The sequence below is a fragment of the Enhydra lutris genome, unplaced genomic scaffold, assembly GCF_002288905.1.
Source record: "Enhydra lutris kenyoni isolate GAN:26980312 unplaced genomic scaffold, ASM228890v2 scaffoldscaffold9, whole genome shotgun sequence".
Taxonomy (NCBI): Eukaryota; Metazoa; Chordata; class Mammalia; order Carnivora; family Mustelidae; genus Enhydra; species Enhydra lutris.
Genome location: NW_019154093.1, coordinates 79,920,637 through 79,937,978, shown reverse-complemented (window position 1 = coordinate 79,937,978; position 17,342 = coordinate 79,920,637). Strand labels below are relative to the sequence as shown.

Below are 17,342 nucleotides of genomic sequence, written 5' to 3'. Positions count from 1 at the left end.
CCCCCCCCCCCCCCCCCCCCCCCCCCCCCCGCCCCCTCCGCTACCCCCCAGTGACTCAGAGCACTGGGGTGTGTGTGCAGGCTGGAAGGGGCATCCCAGAGCTGAGCGTTAGCAGCCCTCTGTAAATGCTGGCTGGGCCAGCTCAGCTGGGAGGAAAATCAGGAATCTGGGAATGACTCTTTGCTCCCACATGGGAATCAAGTGCCCAGAAGAAGTGGGCAGATGCCTACCTTGAAATATCACTTACAAGGGTTGGTCTTTAATGGGAGGATTTTCAGTCATAAAGCCCCTTATTTAAAAGGATTTGCTGTCTGGGTTTTTGCGTATAAGGATTGGCATTTCCCTAAGGGTCTCTTTCCTACTGAAGTTGTGTTTTCAAAAGTCAGTGGATGGGACCTCTCCCGTCTTCTTGGAGCATAGCCTTCCTGTGAAAGCTTAGCTGGTTTCCAAGGCTCTGGCCAGGCTCCTGTCTCCAAGGAAGCTGGCCTCATCCGGGCGGGGAGCTGTTGCGGCTGGGAACTGGGGACACTACCCGCGTTTGCTCCTACCATGTTTACTCATCCCCTAGGATCGGGACGTTATTAACATCTCAGTTCTCTCATAGTTCTATTTTTACTAAAAAGAGTTAAAGCTTACCATGCCCTGATTTTTAAACAAGACCGTGAAGTTTTTAAACTAACCTCTAACCTTTTTCTCAACTGCTCCAACTCTTCTTTCCCTTATCCTTGTTATGGTTCCCTCTATGCTTTGATTTTCCCTTTTCCATTTTTAATATAGTTCTCCACAAGCAAGAAGGATAAAGTAGACAGAGGGGTCTTGCCACTTTTCTCTTTTCTCACCCATGGGATTCCTTTCTTTCATCCTTATTTCTTTATTTTTTAAAATCTCTCTCACACATCTAATAATCTCAAAATTATTTTGTTTCTTAGACTCTTATTTTTTTCCTTGCAATGCCTAGCATGGTGCTTTGCGTAGGGAACGTGCTTGCTGAGTATTTGTAGAGTGGAAATGGTTGAATCGAATGCCCACTCTCCTGACTGTTTTCTGTCGGTTTGTGCTTGCCTTAACCACGGACTCTCTACCTTTAAATCTGCAACTAATTCCTCGTTGTGCTGTAAGGATCCAGGGAAGGGCAGCCACGCTGTTTTACTTCCTGTGTCTTTTGTACTAAGAGATTTCCCCCGACCCCTTCCAAGAACTTGTTTGATGATCTGTGGCCTGCTATATTGCTTTTCCAGCAGATAACTGGGTAGTTAAAGTCCCTCAACACCACCAGATCCTGCCCCAAGGCCACTTGGGTAAGTCTACCAAAGTACAGCGATCACATCGGGAATGGTGATAATACCTTGGATTTTAATGGCGCTTTTCCTTCCGAGAGCCCAAGTGCTTCCGCATAGATCACTTCTTCCTGTGCTCCCGCCCTTGAAATCTCTGCAGAGGCCACAATCCTATCCATCCTAGGAAGGAAGAAGCCAAAGCACCGTGCAGAGATGTGGCAGGGCCAGTCCCATGAGCGGCTGAGTGTGCGTGGCATCAGGAACATTTGCTTCCAGCTCCAGACCCACTGCTCCGTGCTTAGCCTGTGCTGCCTCACCTACCTCCTGATGGGACATTTCACCGGCACCCGTGCCGTCAGATTCTCATTAGTCTGTCCTAGTTCTCGCTTAATCCAGAGAGTTCTACACTGTCGGCTGCCTTTTTCTCAGGCCCAGGAGCACTCGGAACTAGTCTTAACAGGCAGTGCAGCCCCTGGGTTCTTATCTGCCTTGGACCCAGCCCGCCAGCCTGGTTTTTCTTCTCCGAGGGCCCCATCTCACCGTGCGGTTCTTCCAGGCATTCCCCACTGGAACCCAGCCAGGGCTTCTGGAAGAGTCTGCTGGGGTGGCCAAAGGGAATGGCAGGGACGCCCTGCACGTCGTTCTGCTGGAGGCAAGCAAAGGGACTTTTATCACTTCATGCGGAGTTGTCCTTTCAATTCCCCGCGTGGAATGATCTTGCTAGGGATGGGTCTTTAACTTAAAGAGGAATTATCATTAATGAGGATGACAGTGCTGTCAGTGTTGTGACCTCAAGAATTAGGAACTCTTAGCGCCTCTATTTTGCACAAGAGAAATGGAAACGTGGGGAGGTTGAAGAAGAGCCCCAAGATTACAGAGTTAGGAAGCAGTGAACCCAGGCCTAGAGTCCCCATCTGCTTGCCTCCAAATCCATGTTTTTAGGGCTTCTTAGTGCCGTGGATGATGGCTAACCGGGAGCCTCCCCATCTCCGTAAATCATCTTCATATGGCTCCTGAGAAAATTCCTCTTTCCCACCCCACCCAGATCGATTTTTCACGTGGAACAAGCCAGTCCAGAATGGAGAGCAGGCACCCTCGCCATAGCACGAACTAGCTGCTGGGGCTCAGTGCTCATCTTTGTCTGTTTCTGCCTGTGGGAGAAATACGGGAAGAGATCGATTCACTACATGGTGATGGGTGTCTGTGGGTCCCTCCTCCGTGATTGGGTGTGCCGCTTAATCTGGAATTTGATTTCATTGATTGATTTTAAATCATTGTGTTTCATGTGGGTGGTACCTGGAAAACTGAAGCCGAATTCGTTATGGTGTTTGTATTCTATAATATTTGTTGGTTTTTAAAACTCAGTATAGATAAAAGAATGTATGCATAATGAAGACAGATTTGAACATCCAGGATGTTTATAAAAACAAAAGTTATTAGGAATAGTTAATCATGATCACTGTGACCACCTTTTGGAATCCTCCAGTGTGTTGGGTGACTTAAATGCGTAGTCTTACTTCTTACTTTTTTAAAGATTTTTTAATCTTTAAAAAAATGCATAGTAGAAATGTCACTGTCCCTATCTTAGAGACAAAGCACGTAGAGTTGAAATAATTTGACTGAGTGACATCAGCAAACTGAGTAGTGAAGGAGCGAAGGGAAGTGGATCCTTTGCCTGAACTTTGATTGGCAGGAGGTTTTGAGGTTGCAGCCATGGAACCAGGGCTGAATGTAGGTGGCAGGATGGAGAGCTGGTGGCCTTGGTCTGTTCCTCTGCGTTAATGAGAAGGATGAGAGCGTACTCTCCACCCCTCTGTGAAATGAGACGCCTGTACCATTTTAACCCACACCCAAGCAAGCTCATGTTTATCTTCCAAGTATGTCCCATTGTTTTTGTGCTGCTTGCTAATATTGCCTTGAAGGGCTCTAGTGACATGTTACAGATGTCCAGCATTTATTTGCCTGCCGTATCACCAAATGGCAGGAAGATGGAGGTGAAGTAGAATTCCAGAGTCACTCCGCTTACTCAAACTCCCAAGTGGAAAAATCCTTGAACCCCAGCTGAGCAGATTCCCCAATAAATGCCTTTATGCCCCAAGCGTAAGGTCATTGCTCTGTGTTTCTTAGGATCTAATTCAGTCTCTGGTCTCAGACCCTCTTTATCCCACACATTATCCTGGCACCCAGCTAAGGGCCTCTGAGTTTATGGATCTTAAAATCTGGGGGGGGGGGGCAGTGCCCAGAAGCAGCCAGGGCTCACAGTGGCGGCAAGTGTCTGGGGGCTTTTACCCTCCAGGTGACCGGCACCTGCATAGCATGACTTCTGCCCCCGTCCTCCTTTCCCCTCTATGGGGAGGGGGCGGGAGCGGCCTGAAAGCCACAGTGTGGCCCTCTCTCCCTCTTTCCAGAGAGCAGCATCTCTGTGGAGGTGGCCAGCAACGCCAGTGTCATCCTGGAGGGGGAGAACCTGCACTTCTCCTGCAGCGTCCGCACGGCAGGCCGGCCGCAGGGCCGCTTCTCCGTCATCTGGCAGCTCGTGGACCGGCAGAACCGCCGCAGCAACATCATGTGGCTAGACCGGGACGGCACTGTGCAGCCGGGCGCGTCCTACTGGGAGCGCAGCAGCTTCGGGGGCGTCCAGATGGAGCAGGTACAGCCCAGCTCGTTCAGCCTGGGCATCTTCAACAGCAGGAAGGAGGACGAGGGCCAGTACGAGTGCCACGTGACCGAGTGGGTGCGGGCTGTGGACGGCGAGTGGCAGATCGTCGGGGAACGCCGGGCCAGCACCCCCATCTCCATCACGGCTCTCGGTAAGGCAGCATCTGGTGGTCTTTCTGTGGGGCAGTGGGGAGACTGCTCCCCTGTCAAGAACCTCATCCTGACTTCCATCAGAGTTCTGGCAGGAAACGGTGGCACCTTCTGAAGGGTTTAATTGAAGGGCCTGTTACCAAAGTGTGGGTAGGGTTGCAGGGCCTTGGGGACTGGTGGCAGCTGGGGCACTTACCCTTCCTGGGTCCGCATGGAAGGAGTGAAGTTGGCAGAACTCTGGCCAGGGGATTGAGGCCACCCAGGGGATTGAGGCCACCCAGCAGGAGTGGTGGCCCAAGGTGGAGGAACGTGGCCACTGCCAAAACCGGCCACCCCCCAGAGCAGAGCCTCTCTCGCCTGCCCCCAGGCTCTCCTGCCCTGCAGCCCAGGGGCTCAGCCCTTCTCAAAAGGCCAGAGCAGCACATACAAGGGTAGAAAATACCTCTTTTCGCCTTTTATTTAGCATTTACTATGTTCCTGGCTGAGTCTAAGCACTTAAGCTCAGTTGTCCCTTTGAATTTTCACCTAGCCAAGGGCTAAACCCAATTTTACAAGGAAACTGAGTGAGAAGGGTTACCTCATATGCCCAGGGCCGCAGCTTTTAAAGGACAGACCCATCATCTAGACCAGGGAAGCCAGAAGTCTCTCCACTTTTCTTTCAAAGCCTGTGCTTTCATCTCTCCCTCTGTAAGGCACCTTCTTAGGAAAGCCACTTCCTCATTAGCATGAAATTAAAAGATACCTTGAGATTTGCTAAAACCAGAGAATTAGATTTGCTTCTCACGGGGCCGTGAAAGAGGCTTCTATCAAGTTTATCTGTCTAATACGATCAGCATATTAAATTGTAAAAGGCCAGTCAGCTACTTGTTGTCTTGTTAGGTCTTCCTGTTTATGAGGACAGTTGTGACATCAGCTGTCCTCAGTGGCTTTGTGTCCCACTCCCTGGGACTACATTGTCCACTCTCCTCATAAGTAGAGCTGGTGGCGCCTTTAGACACACACCCATAACGATGGTAGCCCCGGCTGGTTTTTCCCTCAATGGAAGATTACAAATATACCATCCACCCAAGATTACAAATACACTTTTTTCCCTAAAAGCTTAATCCCCAAGACTGGCCCGCTTCTTGCAGTCATCATATTGCTCAGATTTCCGTCTGTGGAAACTTCGTCCACTGGTTGAGTTTGCCCCCCGGCTCAGTCAGCACCAGTGTGGACCTTTGGGGATGCCACCTGTGAGGAAACGTCTGACTTTCCAGTCATGGTCATTTTTCCCCACATCATGAGGTTAGGGACATCCAAGGAGTGGTTAACATTTGTCCGGAGCACTTCTCCAGAGGTCACCTTACAGAATCCGCTAATCCCCTGAGAATTTTCCTTCTCACCTTATGTCCGTGGTTCTCACAGTCAGGGTCACCAGGGGCTCTGACCTGGGATCCCAGGGCTTGGTTCTACTTTCCTGTTCTCTACCTCTGAGGCGCCTCTGGCCAGAGCCATAGTTAGGGCGGCCCAAGGCGGGTAGGGCAGGGAGAGTGGAGGGCACTGTGGGGTCACGTTGCCTGTCAGTCTAGATCGTGACCTACATGAGTTTTCATATTGGTGCAGTTAGGTATGGCTGGCTCTCAGCAGGCGCCCCAGGAAGATGACAGGTGGGAACACCCTCCAGCCGCCCTGGCCCATCGTGACCATTCTGTTAGAGTAAGCCGGCTGCGCCGTGCTCTGTGATCCTGGCGTGTGCTCTGTCAAGCCTGGACAGAGTCCCTTGCCTGGAGAAGCTCTCTCCCCTTAGGGTGTTGAGGCCGGGAGCCCCTGGTGCATGGCCTCTCGCTGAGGTCCTATGTTCCCCCACCCTCAGGGCAACATATACTGCACGCAGAGACCCAAGTGACCACCACAACCACTTCAGGCTTAAGGCTGGGTCTCTGGGTCTTAACTTTTTTTTTAAAGGATACATAAAGATAGCTTATGAAATCCAAATTGAAAATCCAGAGTTTTCAGCAGATTATGCCGACCTGTTTGCTGTCTTAACCACCCCACACAAATCTAAAAAACTCATTATGTGCCTGGTCTTTTACCCACGGAATCTGAAGTACTTTCCTTTATGTGCATTTTGTTTCTTCAGCCAATGACATATATGACAGAATAGGGCGTGGGCCAGGTACTGTTCCATGCCAAGTACGTCGCAAAATATTAACTCATCTCATCCTCACAAGGACCCATTTTACAGGTGGGGAAGTCGAGGTGGAGAGAAGTGAAGTAACTTGCTGCTGTCACATAGCTGGAAAGTGTCACTGTCAGGCATCTGGCCCAGGGGTCTGTGCCTGTAACCCCTTCCCATGGAGAACACCGCTTACCTGCCCCTGGCTAGCAGCTTGACCGTGGGCAATCCATTTTACTTCTCCATGCCCCTTCCTCACCCATAAGAAATGGATGGTGCGCCTCCTTGTCCTACGAGGTCATTTTGAGGATTCAGTGAAGTGTGGCGGAAGCACAGCCATTGGCAGCATGCCTGGTGCATGGCGCTCCATAAATGCTGGCTGGCCCTGGTTTTATGATCACAACCATTGAATTAATGTTATGTAGTGTTTCAAGGTGAGGGAAGTCAGATAGCCCCCATTGAGGAGCTGGGGTCAGGGACTAGTCAGCTGGCCGTCCGTGAGGAGTATTGGGAGCCTCACAGCCTACTGTGACAGCAGAAGCCCACCTCACCCCAAGTCCCCCCTGCTCGAGGTCTGGCCATGTACTGTGGCTCCCTCACTGCCTATCTCCTTTGAATTTCGCAAGGAAAGTGAAAGAAGGGTGGGTGAGTGAACCTCCACTGCCTGGCCCAGGAACTTGGGACATGTCCTGCCACCTGACTTCATGTTCTCCAGCCCCGATGTGCTGCAGACCAGACAGGGGAGGCGTCGGGGCTGGAGGCTGTGTCCACCCTGCCGGCAATGAATGAAGTTGGCTTGGGGGCTTTTTTCTTCTGGGTTTTTTTTTTTTTTTTTTTTTAAGATTTTATTTTTTAGAGAGAGATAGCACAAGCAGGGGGAGCTGCAGGCAGAGGGAGAGGGAGCAGCAGACTTCCTACTGAGCGGGGAGCCCGATGCAGGCAGACGCTTAACTGACTGAGCCACCCAGGCACCCCTTTTCTCCTGTTTCAGCCTGGGATCCCAAGATTTCTAGGATGAGCTCTGCCTGCAAACCTCAGTTCCTGCGAGGGGACTGATGGGAGGCAGATGGAAATGAAGGTTTCACCCGGAGGGACTTGCTTAGTGCTGCTCAAGGAGAATTACCTCTGGCCTCTGTCTGCAGGGTCTTGTGACCTTCTGGGCTTGTGCTTCCAGGTGAGAGCCAAAGTAGCCGTGGTCCGGGCATCAGGAGAGACCCAGAGCCTTGGCGGTGCTCCGTTCTCTTGCCAGCAGTCCCATCACTGCGGCATGCTGCCCTGAGAAAGCCAGGTGTCCCCCCTCCCTCCCACAGCTGGAGTCTCTGCTCTCTCTGCAGAAATGGGCTTCGCTGTCACAGCTATCTCCCGCACGCCGGGCGTGACCTACAGTGACTCCTTCGACCTGCAGTGCATCATCAAACCGCACTACCCGGCCCGGGTCCCCGTGTCAGTGACGTGGCGGTTCCAGCCGGTAGGCACCCTCGAGTTCCATGACCTGGTGACCTTCACCCGGGATGGAGGAGTCCAGTGGGGGGACAGGTCCTCCAGCTTCCGAACCCGAACAGCCATCGAGAAGGCCGAGTCGAGCAACAACGTGCGCCTAAGCATCAGCCGGGCCAGTGACACGGAGGCGGGCAAGTACCAGTGTGTGGCCGAGCTGTGGCGGAGGAATTACAACAACACCTGGACGCGGCTGGCCGAGCGGACCTCCAACCTCCTGGAGATCAGGGTGCTGCAGCCAGGTCAGCAGCATGGGCTGGGGGCCTGCCACGGGTGCCAGCACGTGGGGACAGACAGGGGCCGCACATCGAGCCCTCAGTGGTCCTGCTTTGTAGCTGCAGAAATTTCAGATCTGTAGGCCGCTGCGAGAGGCCCGTTTGCTGGTCTGGCTTGTCCGTGGCTGACCTCTCACCCCCTTCATTTTCTCCCCGTCTTTGGTTTGGGTTGTTGTTTCCGAACCATTTGAGGGTCACTGGCAGGGGCCGGATCTCCTGCCTCTAGGTCCTCCAGTGTGTGCCTCCTAAGAACAGGGACCCTCTCCTGTCCAACCAGGACACTGCTGTTGGGCCCCGGGAATTCAACACCACTGCGGAATGCTACCGGCATTTCCCCTGTTGTTCCTATGATGTCCTTCATAGTTTTTCTTCTTTTCTTCCTTCCAAACCAGGATCCAGTCAGGGATTGCAAACCGCTTTTAGTTGTCTTGTCTTTTTAGACTCTCTTTACTTAATGTCATCTCCTAAATTCTTGCGACAGCACCATGGAGGAGGGACCATTGTCCCTTGTTGGCAGCTAAGGAATGTTGAGCGCGACAGGGAACGGGAGAGTCCCTTACTGAGTTATTTCCCTCGTGGCAGGTGCTTGGGGTCGCTGGTTTTATGAGCCTTTCACAAGCCCAGGAAAGACTATGACTCGCCCAGGGTCATGCAGCTGGTAAAGGGTGGACCCAGGGTTTGAATGCTTGTGTTTTTTCCCCCATGCCCTTTCCCAGGGTGGGAGAGGGGAGTGGTTGCTCCTTCATTGGACCCTTTTCCTAATGCATGGGAGGGGGTAGGTATCTGTGCTTTCCTGGTGTCCCTGGTGTGTGTCCCGTCTCCTCCTTGGCTGGAAGCTGGTGGAAGGTGGAGCCCAGGCTATGGGCCCAGCTTTCCTGCCATGGCCGCTGGGCCCCTGAGCAGGAAAGGGCAGGCACCTTCGTTGTGAAGGGTGGTGTAGATGAGACGTGACTTACAAAGACGACTTTCTGACTTTGTGACCCGCCCATTTTGCAAAGATGGTTTGAATGCCTTGCAAAGAGGACTTTTCTACCCACTCACCAACCTTTCTGCTCCACCACGTCATATGGTGATAGTGGTATTGTCTGAGCTCCCGCTTGGCCTCTTCTAACCCCATGAAAGCCCTGTTCTGCACCAGAGTTTGGAACAAGCAAGTTGTATGAATGATGGAAAGGGGTTCCTTGGGCAGTTACAGCCTAAGCCTGAGCAGCAAGAAGCTCAAAGAAGATGCTGTGCTGCTTAAGTAGATTTTTGGGTTAATGGAGGGTTAAGCAGAGACCCCATTTTGTATGACTTCTTGTTGTGGAAATGCTGAGGGACACACTTGCCTGTCTCACTGACTAGGACATTCTAGTTGTAATTGTGCATTTTGTGGTCTCCTCGGGCTCTCAAGCTCGCTGTTGTGAGCCACGGCGCCCGTCACATGATTCTGCAGCTGTAGAAGGTAGGCTCGGTGCCTAACATTGCCTTTTTGAATCATTTCCTAATACTTGCTTGCTTCTGTCCCTGCTTGGAATCTAAGGCTGGAGCACGTAAGGAATGGCTCAGGAATTAGCTCAGCAAAGATTCCAGTTATTTGGATTTCGATGAACTTATGGTGTTTCTAAAGAGAATAAGGGGTAGAAATGTGTTAAGTTCCTCTTGGGAGCCAGGCTTTGTCCTTACTAGCACCTATGTGAAAAATTCATCCAACACTGAAACGATGGAGATGTTTGTATCCCTGTTGTGGTTTCTCTGCAGAGAAACCCAGGCTCCCAGTAACTTAGGAGGCACGATGGCAGTGAACCAGCTTGTCAAGTGGAAAACCGAGCTTGCCAGGGCTGGTGGGCCTCGATCTTCTCAGCTTCCAGCGGTCTCTCCATTTTCCATCACACCATCTCATTCCTCCTGGGTGGAAAATGTAGCTGGAGAGCTAGGGGTGAGGGTCTGCTCTGAGGCCTGTCTTAGGTCTCTGTGGCTTGTGCCGAACTAGTCTGTGGAGCGAGAAGGGGCAGCAGTGGCGCAGGAGCCTGTGGGGAAGGGCTGTGGGCCACGTGGCCTGTGCTCCGAGGTGAGCAGTGTTGTGCCCCCTCCTCTGCCAGGTCCTCTGGGGGCTGCAGAGAGCCTGGTGGGTGCTGGGGCCACACACCACTGCCCAGGGAGTGGCTGATGCACGAGCGTGAGTCCATCCCTCTTAATGTTACCATCCTCCTCTATTAAATATTTATGCAGTTAGCACTTCACCTTTCCCAAAGAGCTCCATGGTCGTTTCTTCCCTCCCCCCCCAACTCGGGTTGGTTCTGAGCCTTCATGGTGGGGGGTGGGGTAGGCAGGGGAAGTAGAAGTGGAAAATACCAGAGGGCTGACTGTGTCAGACACTTGGCGTGTGTGATCTCGTGTCTTCTTCACCCGCTACCCTGGGAGGAGGCTCTTGCTGTCACACTTTGTCAATGAAGTCACTGAGGCTCACAGAGGTTCTGACTTGCCCAAGTCAAGTAAGTGGTGTGGGCGGGGGAGGTTGGGATTTGAACCCATGTGTGCCTTGTTAAAAAGCAGTGGGGTTGGATGATGAAAGGGGGACTTTAACTTTCTTTAAGGCCATATCGTCAGAGATCATACTTAATGCATTGAGTTAACAACCTCATTAATAGAAGTTTATCTTTGGAGCTGGCTGACAGGGAGTCTCACAGCACAGGTGGTTGTAGCAGTGAGAATAGTGACAACGACACAGCAGCTAATCTTTATGGAGCGTTTCTTGTGTGTGTTCGTCACCAGCCTGAATGCTTTAGATGCAGTAGCTTCCTTGGTTCTCACAATACCAGGTTTCACCCATTTTATAGACGAGGAATGGACAGACATTAAATAAATTATCCAGTGATCCATAATAAGAGGCAGAAGCAAGATGCAAATCCAGACGGGCAGTCTGGCTCCACAACCCAAGCTCTTAATTTGATTATATGGCATATTTTCTAGGCAGTTTTTTTTTTTTTTTTTTTTTTTCTTCTCAGGGATCCTCTTCAGTACCAGGTACTTTTATTTGACTTCACCTCTCTCTGGTTTACCATCCGTGATTTCCTGACACCCATTAGTAGATACTTCAATTTGTTTTTTTCAAGTTGGGGCCATGAGGTGCCCGTAGAGGTTCTAGTCTGCCAATGGTGAAGGATTTTTTTTTAAAAAGATTTTATTTATTTATTTGACAGAGATCACAAGTAGGCAGAGAGGCAGGCAGAGAGAGAGGAGGAAGCAGGCTCCCTGCGGAGCAGAGAGCCCGACGCGGGGCTCGATCCCAGGACCTTGGGATCATGACCTGAGCCAAAGGCAGAGGCTTTAACCCACTGAGCCACCCAGGCACCCCATGGTGAAGGATTTTAACTGATGTCTCCTCTAACGCCCGTTTCTTCAAACTTCTGCCACAAGATGGCTCCTAAGACTTGGGGATACCAGAGCTCAGAACCAGCCTGGGCTTCTCTTCTTTTTGCTCTCCCTCCAGTCCTTGCCCCTCAAAACAGTCCTCTTATCCCTGCTCTGGTGTTTTCCATCGAGTGTCCCCCCACCCAACACCTGCCGCCAACCGCTTTTAAGAATATTTTATAAAATAATCTGGGACACGTGGGTGGTTCAGTTGGTTGAGCAGCTGCCTTCGGCTCGGGTCACGATCCCAGCATCCTGGGATCGAGTCCCACATCGGGCTCCTTGCTCAGCAGGGAGCCTGCTTCTCCCTCTGCCTGCCTGTGCTCGCTTTCTCGCTCTCCCTCTCTCTGACAAATAAATAAATAAAATCTTTAAAAAAATATATTTTATAAAATACTCTTATTCCAACAGAATCACAGAGAAACCCAGGGACTGTTGGCTCTCTCGTGCTGGTCCATGTGTCAGCCTTTCACTGTTCATGACACCTCCCAAAGGGCTCTGTGTGATCTGTGCCCCAGACCGGTCCTTGCCAGGGCCACCTGCTGGCCTGACCACATCACAGGTATTTGATGCATTAAAATCTCTGGCTGGATGGCACGATCGATCGTGGATCTATCACTGACCATTCTTTTTTACCTACTTCCTGCTCCATCTGTGCGTCCCCAAGGAGATCTTCGAGGAATGGCATCACTCCCATTTTGTTGATTTAGATTAGCCTGACTCCCATCGATCACAGAATGTGACCCCCATGGGGCATTTAGGCAAAACTTTAAGCCAGTTCAACAAATTCGATTCCTTGCTCTTAATCAATTCTTTTCTCTTTTAATTTCCAAGCATTGCTTTGCTTTCTTCTGATTTTCTTTAGCACCAAAAAAACACCTCCAATCACATATTCCTAAATACAGAAGCAATAAGGGAAATGTCAGCACTCATTTTCCAAGTGTTTATGACCCTCTCTCGGTCTGGCTATTAAATATTGCACATTCAGATTGACAAAGCTATAAACAAGCTTCCAAGAGGAGAGCCTCCGGTGTAGAAAGCCGACTTGTCAGTGGGTGTATTCTGCTGGGATTTTACTGATGGGTAGTCAGGATGAATATTTAATACCCTGTGGATGCTGCGAAATCCGTTTTCTCCAATTTCTTATTGCTGACCTGGCAGATTGGGAGGGCTGAGTGCTTTTTTCTTTGACTTGCATGGGTCCAGGGCATATGAACAGTGGCTGTCCTTGTCACAGTCTGGTAAGTGACAGCCTGCCTCATCCCAAGTGGGAGTGGCCCCTGCTTTCTTTCAGGAGAAGCTGAGGTTCATTCTCCTGACATGCCGGGTGCATGTGGCTTCTGCCTGCTGGGGGCTCAGAGACAGTGAGCAGGAGCGCCAGAGCCCTAGGGGAGTCCCCCAGCCCTCCCCCACCTCCTCAGGCCCCGTTGTCATGGTGACGCCAGGTGCACCTGTTTGCAGTCGGCATGTAAGGGTCACTGCTCTGCCTGCAGGCAGGTAAGACAGACAGGGCATGTCTGGGTGACTCCTCATTAGCTGCTTCCGCTTCCAAACTTTTGCTGCTTTCTCCTCGCTCCTCCCTCCCGCTGCTTCTGCAAGCATGTTTGAGCACCTACTCTGTGCCAGTTTCCATGCTCAGTACTGCAGCTGCAGACAGGGGCATGTCCTCATTCCTGCCTGGCAGGCTGTCCTGCGGCCTGGGAAGATGTCGAAGCTTGGGGAAGAGTCACAGGGATGGTGGGAGGGCCGGCCTGGGGGTGGGCAGTGGGACAGTTCAAGCTTGGAACAGCGTGTACAGAGAACATCATGGAGGGAGGAAGCAGCACGCATGTTTAATGTGACTGAAGCATGGGGTCAGGGAGGGCTCTGGCCCCAGGTATGTGGGCGAGGGCCAAGGGAGCCCCTTTTAGACACCAAAGTGTGGAGGGTCATCACATGTGATGGTTAGAAGCGAGGACAGACCAGGCAGCCTGCGTTTGAATCTGGGCTCTGCCACTTACCAGCAGGGTGACCTTGGCCAGTATCTCTAAATTTGGGGGTAATGATACTTACTTCATAGATCTGGCGGGGAGCAAATAGCCAGTATTTATGAAGTGCTTACAACAGTGCTTAGCACATAGAAAGGAATCTATGAATTGGTTAAATAACATTTTCTAATCTAAGCAATCAGGAGTTCTGATGGTGCTCAGATCATATCCTTTTTATAACAATTCAGAATAGTCCCTTTACTACTCTTAAAATGAAATACCTAGACAGTATAACATTCTTACTCACATAACCTTTAGAAATGGTTACGGTGCCCTGATTGTGGGATAAAGGATGAATGTTTTTGAAAAGGAGTTCGTAGCACAGTGACTCCGTGCTCAGGGACAGCTATGCTGGGCGGACATGCCGCTGCTCTGTCTCTAGAGACACCGACTGACTGTCAGGCCCGTTAGCCCCAGCAGTGCGGCTCTCCCCGACATGCTTTCTGAAATCCTGAGCAACTCTTGCTGCAATGTGGAACAAAACAAAGGAAAATCCTCCCTTCGTTTACCTGGCATGTATTAAAACCATGCAAAATTAAAAAAAAAAAGTATTGTGGTGATAGCAAAATGAAAGTAGGTTCTGGGTTCAGGGATGGCATTTTCTCCCACATGAATGTCATTTGAAAGTCATGTAGGACAGAGCCAGAGGTTTGGGGCCCAGAGCCATCCCAGGCCTGGGTTTGCATCTATCCCTGGCCCTCATCCACTCAGCACCCCCACTTCCAATCGATGTGACAAAGAAAAACCTGCCTGCAGATTTCGCTGACATCTGCTGAAAACTATGGTCCTGAGGAACCCCAAGCAGGCCCCAAGCTGGAGCAGTAAGCTCCTGTTTGTGGCTTAGGAAGTTCCCCCTGGTTCAGGGTGGGGGCTGGAGAGCTCCCTTGCAGGCTGAATATGGCCAGCCAGAGATTCTAGGGGTCAAGTAGGGCCTGACCATGAAGGGAGAGAAGAGCAGGGGCTTAGGATAGAGGGACTGTAGGGTATAGCAGCTGCTTGACTGGCATGTGTCTTTGCCATCTCCTTCTCTGAGGGAGGGTGTGACACACACACACACACACACACACACACACACACACACACACACTCATTTCTCTCCCATAGCTTTCCCTCCTCGCCTGACTTGCTTCCCTCAACTTGACAGACGTCTGCTGTCCGGCCACTGGCCCTGTCTGCGCCTCACTGTTCTGATCGCTGTCACCTATCTTTAGTAAAGCCCAGTGTTCCTCCTCTCTCCTCCACTCCTTCCCTACCCGAGTCTCCTCGCTTGTCCCTCTGGCCCTGCGCAGCCCCGTACAGAAACTGCTGTCTCCTGGGTTACCTGCGGCCACCTCACGGCCACACCTGTGTCTTCTCTGACTCACCGTGCCTCCCACTTGGCTGGAGGGCTGGTGAGGCTGCAGCCTGCCGGGCCCCACCCCAGCGTTTTGGTTCAGTGGTCTCAGCAAGTTCCCAGGTGATGCTGATGTCGGAGGGCCCCACAAGGCCCCAAATGGCCCCCCGAGAGCTGCAGATGGTCAGCGTCTGGTACACATCCCAGGCCCCTTGCAGACCGGTGGAGGCTTACTTTTCTGACCTCACCTGCAGGACTGACCGCTTGCTCTCCCTGACTGTGGTGTGCCGAGCAGTTCTCACCTTTGCTCCCCTGTCCCCTCTCTCTTGCGTGCCCTCTCTCTCCCTTCCTGTGCCTGGGCAACACCTACTCACTTGTTTTTCAAGGGCTGGCTGAGCTCAGATGTCGCACACTTTGTGAAATGTGCTGTCCCTCCTGTCGCAGTCGGGATTAAATGCCTCTCCTTTAGATCCCCATATCTCCAAGAGAAGATCGGTCACATATTTGCTCAATCACCCATTTCTTAATTTGTTTAGCAAAGGTTGGGTCACAGTCCCTGGCCTTTGGATGCTTATAATTTTGTAGGAAACAAAAGGCCTTTAAAAAACAAACCTCAGCGTGAGACAGCCTGTAAGAGCTCTTCCAGGGTGTAAGGAAATCCTTTACTGATGGAAGAAAGGAGTTTGGGGCGGGGGCTTGGGGGATGACATACAAAACAGGGTCTGCAGGATGGGTGGGTTGGCCGGTGAAGCTGCGGCTCTCCCTGGCTGCTGAGTTCCCCCAGACACCTCTCTGGGCCTTTCACCTGTCCTTGCTGTAACACAGCCACCTCTCCCAGAATGCCAAACCCAGGATCCCGCCCCATGAAAGGCCTAGGAAAGACTCTCCAGGTGCACAAAGAAAGCGCCCTTCGCTGAAACGGGGCACAGCATGGGAGTGCCCACAACCTGGGAGCCTGAGGCGCCCCCTGGAGGCAGCACCCACCTGAGCCTGTGCTGGCAGGTGGGGCCTCGCTCCCAGCCTCTCTTCCTGCCCCTACCTCCTGCTGACTCCCAGCTGGGGATTAAGCCAGCCTTTGCCCCGGGCTTTCCCATCATCTGTGTGCTGTCTCCCTCCCAAAATCATTCACTCATGGGGCTCTGTCTGGGGATTCTCAGGCTCTAGGGTTCACGTGAATCACCCAGGGATCTTGTTAGAGGCAGATTCTGAGTCCGTGGCGGGGCGGTTGGGGGCGGTCTGGGAATCTGCATCTCTGTCAAGTTCTCAGGCAACACCGGGCCCAGGCCAGGGGCTACGCGTCTAGTAGAAAGTTTGCCACTTTGTTTGACAGTTCTGGGTCTCATGGTGTGCTTTGAACGTGGCACCGAACCCAGAGACCAAAATGAAATGGAAGTAGTAAAAATGTAAATAAACTCTTGCTAAACTTTCTACAGATCATTGCATTTAGGCTACACAATACTCCTATGAGGTATTGTCATCACACCAATGAAAATTCCACCAGTCCTAGGGCGCCTGGGTGGCTCAGTTGGTTAAGCGACTGCCTTTGGCTCAGGTCATGATCTCAGGGTCCTGGGATGGAACCCCGCATCCGGCTCCCTGCTCAGCAGGGAGTGTACCTCTCCTTCTGACCTTCCCTCTCTTATGCTCTCTCTCCCTCATTCTCTCTCTCATAAATAAATAAAATCTTTTTTTTTTTTTTTTTAAGAAAATTCTACTATCCTAAAGTGGGCTGCGCCCCCTCTCCACAAAGGATGATGGTGCAGGCAGACTTCCTACTGCCCAGGGCAGTACCAGACAAGACTCCTGAGATCTTCCTAATTAGGCATGGGGGCTGCGGGCTCTCCTGGGCTTCAGGCAAGGCCCTCCCTGCCCTTGAGATGGGGATGGAAATTCCAAGCACAGAATAGGAGCTGACCCTTTGCCCACCTGTCAGGCAGGCACCACATTTCAAAAGTGCCTCTCTTTCAAGCTTTTCAACACTTCACAATATTTTGACATGGCAAGGAAAGAAAAAATGGAAATGCTTTAAAACATCTTCCTTCCTTGGATTCTTGTTCTCAGACCACGTGACCGAATTGAGGCTTAGTCATAGGATTTCAGTTTAACATATGCAGTTACTATAGCAATTGAGGTTTCCTTAGTAACAGTTGCAAAAATAATCTGGCCCCAATTAATAATACATTTTAAACCTCTTTCTGCTCTACACTGAACAACCCAGTTTTTTGGACAAGAACCAGATAATTCAGGTGGTATCATTTGTGCTGATATAGATATCATTTGCATGTGGTGAATTGGGTTGGAAGGGAATGAAAAGGGAGCTGGTTGTTTCAAGTATTGTAGGGATCGGATCTGAAAAGTCGACTGGCAAGCTAAATGCATCTAGTTTGCAGAGCTGGGAAGCTTACTGGTAAACCCTGCCCTGGATTCCTGTGTGCCCTGGAGGACTTTGTGTGTTTGAAGAAGGGAGAAGACTGGGGACTGGGCTTGTTTACAAAAAAGACAAAAAGAAGGGTGGGGCGTGGGACGTAGGATTTCTCTCTCATATTGGTGTTTTTTTTTTTTGTTTTTTTTTTTTTT

General features: G+C 51.2%; 1 protein-coding gene across 2 annotated transcripts in view; it reads left to right on the top strand.

Moving 5' to 3' along the window:
- The window catches only part of LOC111143564 (immunoglobulin superfamily member 3), a 93,332-nt gene that overhangs the window by 61,074 nt on the left and 14,916 nt on the right, over positions 1-17,342 (top strand). The window contains exons 5-7 of one of the 2 annotated variants that reach the window (XM_022497387.1): positions 1,239-1,298; positions 3,686-4,087; positions 7,575-7,979. In XM_022497387.1, coding sequence (XP_022353095.1) covers positions 1,239-1,298; positions 3,686-4,087; positions 7,575-7,979 — 867 coding nt within the window. The remainder of the gene's footprint in view (positions 1-1,238; positions 1,299-3,685; positions 4,088-7,574; positions 7,980-17,342) is intronic. The other variant, XM_022497388.1, reaches the window with a different exon arrangement.